Source organism: Limanda limanda, chromosome 14 (genome assembly GCF_963576545.1).
Source record: "Limanda limanda chromosome 14, fLimLim1.1, whole genome shotgun sequence".
Lineage (NCBI taxonomy): Eukaryota > Metazoa > Chordata > Actinopteri > Pleuronectiformes > Pleuronectidae > Limanda > Limanda limanda.
The window spans coordinates 22,846,112-22,858,294 of record NC_083649.1 but is presented as its reverse complement, the minus strand read 5'-3'; the positions used below and the strand labels follow the sequence as shown (position 1 = coordinate 22,858,294).

At 43.8% G+C, this 12,183-nt stretch overlaps 1 protein-coding gene across 1 annotated transcript in view; it reads right to left on the bottom strand.

Annotated features, from left to right (window-relative positions):
• Positions 1-5,561: 5,561 nt before the first annotated feature.
• Positions 5,562-12,183, bottom strand: part of uvrag (UV radiation resistance associated gene) — an 87,153-nt gene continuing 80,531 nt past the window's right edge. The window contains exon 15 of the mRNA XM_061085479.1: positions 5,562-6,878. Within this exon, the coding sequence (XP_060941462.1) occupies positions 6,056-6,878 (823 nt within the window). The 3' untranslated portion in view covers positions 5,562-6,055. The remainder of the gene's footprint in view (positions 6,879-12,183) is intronic.

Here is a 12,183-nt window from a genome sequence, read left to right as displayed (position 1 = left end):
TGAGAGTGACAGGGAAACAGTGAATGACTTTGACCCGGGACTGACGGTGTGTCAGAGGAGATGGTTGCTGTATGAATGACGTGTTGATGGACTGCCGCCATTCTCCTCCCTCCACACACTGTTTACACTATTTATGATATCTGCTCTACACAGGACGGGGATACAGATTAGATGGATCGAAACAATTTGGCTCGTGACTCTTCAGATCAATAACCAGAGTTAATGAGGACGTTGCTGTTGGTGGTAGACAGCGAGTAAGAGTTCATTCATTATTTCCCACACATATACACACACAGTAGTGTAAAGCCCAGAGGCCTGGGCTCAGACAGCCGGCCATGCTGCCCTGGCTGGTGTGTATTTTGTGAGGTGCCTGTGATGATAAACAGAGCAGCAGACTATACACTGAACTCTTTAAACCGAGCAATCAGCTCCACAATATGAAGATGGCTTTGTGAGTAAGGAAATAAGGCCTGCGCACTCTCACTGCCTCAGTTCTTATTCTCATAAACTTTAAACTACAATAATAACCTGCAAACTATCACCGCCTCCAAGCGTGCACCTGCGCATAGGGAACAGGGGCTGACATGTCATTTTCCGTGCAGGTCTGCCTGCCATGATGGCACTTACACCCCGTCTCGGTCTGGAGGACATGTCATTCCCAGAGGGCCGAGCGTTGAGGCCTTCAGACACCTGCGGGGGGCTTAGTGGCGACAGTCCGCAGAGTGACACTCAGAGCTTATGGGAGCGAGGAGCAGGAAACCGCTTCATGTGAATGTGGAAACAGAAAGGACAATTCAGCCATCTGCATTATTGAAATTCCTACTGGGGAAGACTGTGAAATGTCCAACAGGTGCTTCTAAAAGACAAAGCTTTATTTCTGTGGGTAATGGGCTGAAACATATTCATGCTAATCGACCATAATCTGCCTGAAACAACCAGAGGGAGACGTGAATTAGCAGCACACAGCATACTTCAAATGCTCTCAGTTACTGTCTTCCGGTTCTTCATGTGAACAAATTGACACATTACTGGAGCCGTGACAACAAAGTGACACAGTGAAACCAGCAGAACGGCTGGATTTGACTCATTTAAGTACATAATGATGTAAAGGAATGCAGAGAGGCTTATTTCATTAGAAAGGAGCTTACATCAAGTAGCTGTACAACCACAGTCTGTGGGGCTCAGTGTCATTTGAATTGTTCCGGCCAACTGACTCCAGTTATTGCAAAGGAATAATATTATAGCAATATAATAAATTAACCAGAACAAAGCCGCAGCCGCTGCTTTACAAATGACTGCAGAGACAGTAAATAGTAATGGGGCAGCAGCATTTCAATGGCTGCAGGAGGAGACTGGAGAGACTAATTAGACGGGCCAGCTCAGCCGTGGGACGTCCCCTTGACCCAGTGGAGGTGGTGCACAGAGGAGGAGGATGGCTAAGCTGTCACCTGGGATGGACAACCAGTCCCACACACCCTGCTTCCAATCTACTTTTGTATTTCCTTGTGTTTATATCAGGGGTTCTCCAAGTGGGGTCAGGGGACCCCCACGGGTCCGTGAGGGGTTGCAGGGGGACCCTAGCAAAAAGGAAAATCAAGAATTCTCAATATATTTTCATCCATATGTAACACACCGATAGAAGATTTGACTATTTTGGTCCTAAATTTAATAGACATCCTTTAATGAAACAATGAAAAGCTAAAATCTTGTCAGTTGGGGGTCCGTGGTCTAGGTTGTGTCAGTTAAGGGGTCCTTGAACCACCAAAATGGAGAACGACAGGTTTATATAGTATGTGTACTTATTTAAACATTAGTAATAAATAAGTAACAAACAGAATATAATCCATCCAAAAGTCTAGGTGTAAAAAGTTGTTCCACTCAAATCTGGCCTGGACATATACTGGGTCTTACATGTTGTAGAGGTTTTCAAACTTTCAGCCTACAACCCCCAACAAGACCCTATCATAGCAGGCAAGCCTCATCATCCCAAAGGATATGGATTGGAGGAATTTCACAGATAAAGAATCGCGATCACAGTCACGATCTATGGTCCATGATCCTCTTTGCTGCTGCTACAACATCTCGACACATTAATAACAAAGCTACTCTATATGATTCTTCTGCAGTTCCATATTTTTACATTTCCACCCCCAAAATAATGAGCAGGAATTCAAGGTGCAGCATCTAAAAAAAAAAAAAGAACCAGAAGAGAATAAAGCGTTCCATCTGAGAAACTCAAATTGAGCAACAAGCAAACCATTTCGAATGGGATGTTCTCCAACCAGAATGAAAAACACAAAGGAGCAGGAGACGGAGAGGACGTACCTGCCAGATGAATGTTTCAGGTGATTGGAAGGAGCGTGCCCCTGGATTCCTTCCCCCTATTCTTAAACCCCTCAGATGAAATAGTGTCGTGACAGCTCATAAATAATCATATCATGAAATGCAGCTAGGGGCCCTTGGTCCAACACTGCAGGTGCTCTCTATAACTTGTCCTGCTTAGACCTCTTGTCAGCACAGCGTTGACGGGAAGAGAACGCGGCACAATTACACCTTTATAGGAATTGTGACTCCACAAAGCAAAGGTGTAATTGATGATGATTTAATTAACAGTAAAAAATGGCTGCTTTCCCTGTCGGTGTGCCAGGTCCCTTGTGTTGTGCTGACCGGGACACCTACATGGAACAGAGCCACTGCTAATGTTATTAGTTACAGCTGGACTTCTCCTGTAAAGTCAATAATATGAGTGAAAAAGACCCTTTGTTCAAGGAGCCCATGGGGCAGTGCTAAACGGTTTAGCTGATTAATTAGGTCAAAACACAATATTAATCTCCTTCTACTTGCCAACTCGTTAATCATTTTTTAAAACTGTGAATGTACAAAAGAGGTCAAGTTGAAATATCAGAGATTCCCTCGCTCCATGCTTTTCCACTTCTCTTTGTGTTAGGTTTTAAAGTGTGTTACATGTGGCCTTGTTGTTTCTCTTTGTGCTTCCCTCTCCTTTTCTCAGCCGGCCTGCAACTACAGGGTTTGGATGTGTTTGATGGTGCGGAGGTTATCGATAGTCTGGTTATTCGTCTTTTATTTGATTCAGGTTTTTCGTCTTTTAGTTTAGGTGCAGAGCGATGGTCCGTTGCCCGGCTGGCCCAGTGTTTTCCGTTTTTTTGTCCTGTTTGGGTCATGCCTCCAGACTCTTTTATTCTTTCTGTTGCACTTTTATTTTCTGTTGATAAAGCTGATGGGTGAAGCTTCTGAATTGTTGTTTGGAGTCCTCACTTTAATATGGTACAGTCTCCTAAACAAGCCTTTTAGAATGTTCCGTTTTTTCCATCATCTTTTGGAGGCCGTAACAAAGACAAAAGCCTCTCCACATCCTGTGGGACATTTTGATGATCATTTTTACTCACTCTGACAAGGACATTATGTTTTCACGCAAGTTCATTTGTTATTTTGTGACAAAGATTACTCAAAAACAACTCAACAGATTTTCCACGAAACTTGAATCATGTGGTATGGATAAGGGAAGAACCCATTCAACTGGTGCAAATCTGAATCAGGCCTATCCACGAATATGACTTCCTTAACATTGTGAAATTATGTTTTACAACATTTTCCCGAATTTTCCCAGAGAATAAGTCAAGGCTCTTGATACAAAAAGAAAATATATCAGACACATAATAGATGTGTTATCTATGAGTATTTGAAAATTGTGATAATTTTTACATTATGAAGCCAATGGATAATCCGTTTACTAAGCGATTGATAGTGACTACATGTACTTCTCTAACATTTACCTCCACCCAACAGAGGTCTGCAATGGTTGAGAACACCTGTTTGGGCGGATCAGGGTTAATACCTACTGTACATCACAAAGAGCTTAAAAGACAAGCCTCCTTTACTCCATAACATCTGCTGGTAAAACCTGCTCTGGATTTTTATTATAGTCTAATTAAAGACCTCACACACAAAGCAGCTGTTCAGAAGACTTGGCAAAGGAAGTAAATTAATCTGAAAAGAGGGTAATCTGATTACTCTTGTTAAACAATTAAAATAATCCTTGTTTTTTTCCATGTGTAGCCTTTGTTTATGCCTTTATCATGTTTTGTACAGTTCAGATTCTCCATTTGGTTAAAAGACTGAGATACCTCAACAACTGTCAGATGGACGCTTGTGATTTTCAACGTGTGTAAATCATTTGTAGTTTTGAGATTTCATTTAGTTGTTTTCATGCTAACATCAGCACTGAGCTCAAAGCGTCAGCTGCTGACATTCCTCCACACTAGTTTTCATTTCACTGCTACAACCGGTTCATGCTCACACACCCAACCACGCGGATACAAACACAGACAGATCACACCCTCAGAGAGGCTATACATCCATGCCATTGGACTGTCTTTAATAACCCCCCCCCCCCCAAAAAAAGAGAACTCCATACAAAAGTATAAGTACATGGTCACTTACTGAACTGTAGAGCATTTTATGGAAATGATCGAACATGGTTTTATCTATTAGTTTTAAATACAATACCTCTCGACAGTCAGCAGCCACAAAACTGGATCTGACACACAAAGTGGGCAGGGAGTCCATCTTTGTCGGGGCAGGGGATGCAAAGCAGCTGTCCACATCAGGAGCCACAAACCGGTGATATCAGTGTGACATGTGAAAATATAAAGAGTGACGTCCCATGTGAACGGGAAAAATAAAGCTCAACACTGGTTTCCTTTGAATCAAAGCACACATAACTGTTTAGAGACATAAATAATGCAGTATATGAGTATCAGTGCAAGACAGCATTGGGGACAGGGGACAAAATCACAGACAGAGAGGTTGAGACACTTGTTACTAACACGTACAATAAAGCCTGAGTGAGGAATTCTAACAGAACACAGACACAGGATGTAATTTTTGGTCGACTGAATATGAGAATCAGTTAACATTGACATCAAAGTTCAAATCGATGGGGCACATTCAAACTGAAAACAGGACATGAGGCGGACAAAAACAATTGCACCCTGTCCCTGCCATGTGCTGTGAGCTCCAACCTGCCACTCACTCTTGTGATCCTCATCTCTGAACCTGAGGGACAAACTCGACCCTGTGTGGAGCGTGACCACCGAGTTGAGCTGCTGATGAAGAGGAGGAGGAGGAGAAGTTGGGGAGTCTCTGACCAGGCTACTGGTTCCAGCTCACACCTCGCTCTGTGGAAGCAAATTCCTGCCAAAGGTCACTGGTGGGATTGCTTGAAACCTTACTGGGATTGTGACTGCGGCTGCATGCGAGCGTGGAGCAGCCCCGCCCTCGCTCCAGCACCCGCCCCCTGCCGTGCGTGCTGAACGTTAGCTTGTACGGTCAAAGGTGTAAGCACTGGGACAGCAGGCTCTGTGACAGAACATGGTCCACTGTGATAAAACAACCATCCTCATTTTGTGCATTAGTCTGTGTTATTGATTCTTTGATAAAACCTCTAAACCAAAAACTCAAACAACAAATTAAGACACAGGCAGTAGCTTCTCTTATTTATCGCTGCTGCACTCAAACATTTTTAGACTCTGGTGTCATGATTCTGTTCCCTGGATGTGGACTTTATTTAGAAATGACAAGATGACGAAGATGATGATGATTTGCAAAATAATTTCAGTTTTTTTTTGCAGCATTATGGTTTGAAATCAACATGTGAGTCATACATTAGTGGTCCCTGGTGTGAACAACAGACTATAATGACAGTTATTCCTTTAGGGTGATTTCTATCATTGAGGCCAAATCATTGTGAATAAAAAAAAAGCCTAAATTATTGTTTTGTATCCAGTGTTTAAAATATATATTATTGTTGGCATCAAAAATAAAAGTTAAGCTTACTGTTCCAGCACTTCCACTTCTAACTATTCCATTTTAAAAGATCACCATGGAAATGTTTATAATAAGTGCAAATTGGTCGTTTTTCCAGAAAAGCTCCTATGATTTTTGATGCTGCGATTTGGGAGAGAGGACCACAGACTCTGTCTTCTCATTTCATGTCCTTGTATTTGTCCAAACCCTCCTCCCTAGGTCCTCGGCCTCACTTATCAGAGTTCTTGCGCGGCCTGCGGAAGCTGGACATGTTCTCATTTAGTGCATAGATGCGCCTGGAGAACTCCTCGAAGCCGGCCTCATCCAGCTCCCCCAGCACTTGTTCGTCACACTCCACAGCTACTGCATGGTCCACAGGGATGCAGCGGTATTCGTCCAGGCGGGCCTCGTCTACCAACCCTAACCCCATCCCTCCCCCCAACCCCAGGCCTAAGCCAGTGGCCTCTGTGCCCATGATTTCCTCAGCTTGCTCCACAGAGCAGCGCAGCTCTGGGACCAGGCTGCCGGGGGTCTGTCCAGGGACCAAAGAGCCGTTCATGGCGCCTGTGTGCTGATCAGCGGCGACTCTTTCCTCACCATTTCCCTGCACTGGAGAAGAGTTCTGCGCCACTGTACTGCTGGGTAGTTGTTCAGTCTCTTCTCCTTTATGTAGTTCAATCTCTCCGTCACTGCTTTTGCGTCTCTCCACCTCCACTGCCACTGTTTCGCCACCCTGCTCCTCCTCCTCCCCTTGCTCTCCCTCCTCGATGGCCTCCGTAGTCTTGGTCAAGTTAAGCGAGGCCATGCCAGCATCGAGGGAGGAGGAAAGGTGTTTGGGGGAGGGCGGTGCCAGGCCACCCAGGGGCTGCTCTCCTTCCATGGCTGTGTTGTAGCTGGGTGGAGGTGTTGGCTTGTACTTATCTGCCTCCGAGCTTGCCCTTTTCCTCAGGCCTCGGTCTGGGGAGCTGGTGTGGCCTATCTCTGAGGCGACAGACATACCAGGCTGGGACTTAGACGGCACCGGGATGGAGCTAGAGACATGGTGCCGGTCACTGAAAGGGAGAAAGAGAGGGACACTAGATGAGCAAGGACATAAACACAGGTAGTGACTTTGTAAAATTCAAGATAAAACTTTTTGTTGCCGTTTTCCATTTGTTAGAGTTAACATGAATCTTTAAAGCTGATATGACCAGGATATCCTAAGGGGGTGATTAAGACACCCAGGTTTGGACTTGATTCTCCATTGATGTCATCAGCAGCCCTCCACCCAAAGCGTCCAGCTCCTTCCCCCTGATCCCGGACAAGGACAGCTGCAGCTAAATCACTCCACCTTACAACATTCACAAAACATTTGTGCAGCCTGTGAGACTCGCCTCACGTTCTGCAGAGTGGAGGAGCACAGCAGGCGGCCACCCAAGTATGTCAGACATTTTCCTCCATAACAGATAACAGACTGAGGATCTGGGACACCCCGCCCACCCTGGTACTGGAGCCATAAATTTACTTAAATGGGGGCCTCACCACCTCTTCTGAGAGCCCAAGGCCATGTATAATTTACTGGACTACTTAGCAGTCTGCTTAATGTGACCAGTCGCTATCTCAGGAGCTAAGGCTCTGTACTGTCGGGGTCAAAGGTGAAGCAGGGCCTCCTTGTGTTCTCCTGAGATTCACATCTGTTGGTTAGGGACTTAAGGACAAATCTCTGCTTGTTAAGTTGGACGTGCAGTCGTGCACTCATAATAGATGTCCTTGTAAATTTTCTCCCGTCGCTGGTACTCTTTGCCACTGTTTTGAGTCATTCTCACAACAGTGGCACTTGCACATCAGAGTGGAGGGCACTGGTGGACATGTGGGTTTATTGTGTACTAGTGTGCGTTCTGATTGACACCAACCACATGACGGCGTGTAAAAAAGGGCCGTGACCTTGACCCCTGCAGACAGGCACCATGACGAAGCGGTCCTGACATGGTTCACAGGCGGGACAGCGCAGAGCCGAGAGCAGAAGCCTGTCTAGTTTTACGAAAAGCTTGTCAAACTTCAAAGTGCCAGGGATACAGTAAATGAGAACCATCCAAGGTCTGAAGGAACAGAATGTAAACGCTCACGGTAACAACCTGTAAATACTGCACCTCATGGCTAACATATTCAGCTAATTGGAGGAACACAGATGTAAATGTCAGCTTGTCAACTGAGGTCAGGGTTAACAAAATAAAGGCATAGGTAATGACTCAAGCCTGTGAGAGTGTTCGTCTTAAGTGGGCAGAAGAGTAGATGGGCTGTGCTTTACTTGGCAGTGCATGTCCATCAAAACACATCATTTAATACAAATAGCTTCAGCCTGTCCCTCCTAATGAACACATGGCTAATTCTGCAGCAAGGCTTTTTCGGGAACAATGCGCTCTTTAACACTTAATTAGACAAATAGGGGTAGAAACAGAAAATATGGAAGTTGAAGGATTCCCGATCTCAAACAATTATCTGTGACTATTCAAATTAAACCATCATGGGCTATTTGGAAGCCAATCAAAAAAATTGAAAACCTGAGCTGGTGGAGAGGAATAAAGACAGATGTCATGAGAAGTCAATTATCATTTAAGTAAGTGGAAAATGTGGTTCAGTCCCTTTGAAACACAATACAGGTTTGGAAACCGGAGACAGCTGGTACTGAGTTAAGTTTAAGGTTTCAATGCATAATTTATAACAAGCTAATAAGTGACTACTAGGTTTCTGTTTTTTAAGCTCGACTGATGTCCTTACGGCAATGGCTGATTAGACGGCTTTGATTTTAATCACCATCAACCATTTTCTTCCATTCCTGCCTCCAGCTGATCCATTTGCTCTGATTTTAGGTGGACATCTGCGCCTAAATAAAATTTATTACTAAGACCAGGAAGAAACATTAAAAATAACATGGTCATCACACAAAGTCTCTTGTCTTGTGAGGAACTTTGGATGTTGACCACGATCAGGGCTGGACTGGGAGAACAAAACGGCCCGGGCATTTTTTGGCTCAGACCGGCCCACATAATTAGCCGAGCACATCTGCCATTAAGACATTTAGAAGACATAGGTTACGTCAATTTAAAGTAGCTCATATTAAAAGTACTTAAGTATTTAAAGTATCTGGTGTTGAAATGTACTTAAGTATCAAAAGTACAAGAACTAAAATTAAAAATGCAAATTGCTTTTTATAGTAGGTCTATACAGACACAAAACAACCCAAAATGTTTCTCCTGAAGATTTATCTCAACTGACTGAAAAATTACAACAACAATATGCATATAATGTATAATTTTACCAATTTTGAACCCTAGATGCTGAGGTTCAAATAGTAATGGACCAGTGCATCTGAACTTCTATTTAACTATAAACAAGTGCCTCTTGTGTCTGCCCAAGAACATTAATAAACCACAGTATAACCACTATACTATAGGCACACAAAATAAGACACTATCTCTTATCCTATTCTAGAGGAAGTAAAAGTCGTAACAAGATTTCTGAAGGTGAACCTGCGGAGGGATAGACCAACCTCTCGCGCTGCCCCCCCCCCCGACGGCAAACACGCCACCGGGACCTGCACATCTCAGGAGGGAGGGGGCAGCGAGTGAGAGAGAGAGAGAGAGAGAGGTGCGCCGTCGGTAGAGGCGTGCGACGCCAACCTCCGCTGCTCAAGTAACGAGCCAGTTTGGAGAATGTATTGAAAATTGAAAATGCGCGCTCACATGTCTGCCTCCACTCGCTCATCATTGTCGAGTCCTCCTCGCTCGTCTCCCGGCGCACCTGCTGCTGCTGGGCTGGTGAACCCGGCACCACATAGGTCCGTCAGTTTGGCACATTTAGCAGCCTCCACCTCCAGAGACTTCTGCTTTTTTTCCCCGATGCGTTTTTTACTCTTATTATCCATTTTAAGTTTCTGTTTCAGCAGCAGCCCGTCCCGCGACTCCCACCGCCAATGCAATGAGGTCCCGCCCCACCCTGGTTTGTGTTGTGATTGACAGCACTGTAAGGGCTCTCTGAGCCTGTCAGCCCATGATTGATTGACAATGACAAACAATAGACCAATAATATGTGTCGATGCTGGCAACACACTGCTAGCCCTCTGTAGCCAATTGGCCGGCCCAATTGGAGGGAATTTAGAGAGGAAGAAGAGAAAAAAAACAAAACAACAACATAGCGGACCAGACCGGCCCACATTGGGTCAACGGCCCACCGGGATTATGCCCGGTATGCCCGATGGCCAGTCCACCCCTGACCACGATACTTTGTTCAACTCTGTGTCTAGGTTGGGCCTTCATTACTTCTGTTATGTCTGCAGTAATGTGCTGCACTGTATGAGTAACAGAGGTGGATGGGTGTGTCTGGGAGTACCGCAGCCAAGCAAACCTCTGGGCAGTCATAACATTTTTTCTTGAAACATTTTCTTACTTATACCGATGACATGTTCTTTAATGCGAGCAATTAGTCACGACGTGTATAGCCTCTGTGAGTGTATGTGCCATTGAAGGGCGCTGGGAACACAGAACTGCTGTAAAACCTTTTCCTAAAGTTGTTTGACAAAGCTGGAACTCATTAAGTATAATTACAGAATAACGCTAAATACTTCCATCACATGAGCTACCTGTGTCTGTTGTTGGCTTTCTTGGTGCACCATGCAAGATTTTTTTTAATATTCTTAATAAATAGTACTCTGTTCACTTTCTGCAATATCCTTCCTCTTGCACGAATGACTGACACAGTCTTTTTGGCCATTGGGTCGGCCACCACTTCAGTCCACACCAGATTATCTCCACTGAATGCCTTAACATTAGGGACATGTAAGGCACACCTAGTTTAAACTAATGCAGTCTAATACAATATTCCAGCAAAATGTCATGTCCTATGTTAATGATCATGCAGTTGGATCAAGACTTCTACATAAGTTTCACCAATAACTCCACAGGACGGGAGGATTTAACATGAACTCTTGCATCAGACTGTATTGGTCTCAGCTAGTTGTTCTTGATTAACTGCCATTGTGTATCTGCCATTCATGGTCCTCAGTGGATAGATCATAATGACTGGTGCTCTTGCTTATACTCTAGTACTACCATGATGCTGACTATTGGGGTTTATAGTGGCACGTCTTAAAAACTATTGGGTGGTGAGCTTCATAATATGTTATGCACATTCCTGTTTCCCTGAGGAGGAACTGTTACTGTATGACTCTGTTGATCCCTTAACTTTTATCATCTGTTACAACTTTGTATTTGTCCCATACTTCAGCTCATTATCGCCAATTGCAAAACCAAGAATAAGAACATTAGCATGCAAATGCTATCTCATGAATGGTTAATCTCAGAAGTATTTTTATTATTTTCATTATTTGAAACTTTAAATAATTAAAATGTGAACATCATCATCATGTACAGTACATATATAAAATGTATAATATGAATAAATCTCCAATCATTTGTTCTCTACACAGCTTGAACTTTTTCTGTGGAATTCATGACAGAGTGACGAGGAATTCATGATTGACAGCTCGACATAACGTACTGACGAGGAAAAATACAATGCGTGACACACAGTGATAGTTTCCCTGCACCGGTAGCCGAAACTATCAACCTTCAGTAAATATTCAGATTTAACTGGGGCTGCATTACTGAGAACATCTTGACTGGACCCTGTGAATGCTGCTAAGAGGTCTGTGTCTCAATCATCATGCAGAAAGGTCGGCATGCCGAGACAGAAATAGCCCTCACTTCTCCAAAGGTTTAGCCTGTTCCTTTCCACGGCTGATGTCAAACCTGGCATATTTCAGGCCGACTCCGGAATTTGGTAAGCCAGACCTTTCCACTGTCCAATCCCTGATAGGCTTCAGAACATGCACCTCTCCGTATCCTGATTCTGCTACGGAGCCATTTGTTCAGGCCAAATCAAACAATGGCAGATAAGAATAGGTTGTTTAATGTGATTTAGGAAAGATCATTGTGAAACTTCAATGCACTCTAGAGGAAGGTATGTTGCTTTGACAGGGCAGGACTAACTGACTGTCTGGAAAAAAATAACGCTGGTATGATGAGTAAATACAAATGTGAATCACTATAAAAACAATTATTTTACCCTAAAATATGAATATTTGGATCAGATGTGCAATTTTATTTCTTAATTTTACATTTTATTACGACTGACTGTTGTCTGCAAGCCAACAGGGAACTATAGTATGCATATAAATGTAATCCACCATAGCTCTTACATGAGATTAGCACCAAAACAAATGACAGTTTAGCTATATACCTATTCATTCTGAAGTTGATGAGACATAGTTTGGCTTCTAAGGAGGCTTCTTAAGGTCTGAGAAAATGTTGCCGTTTTCAT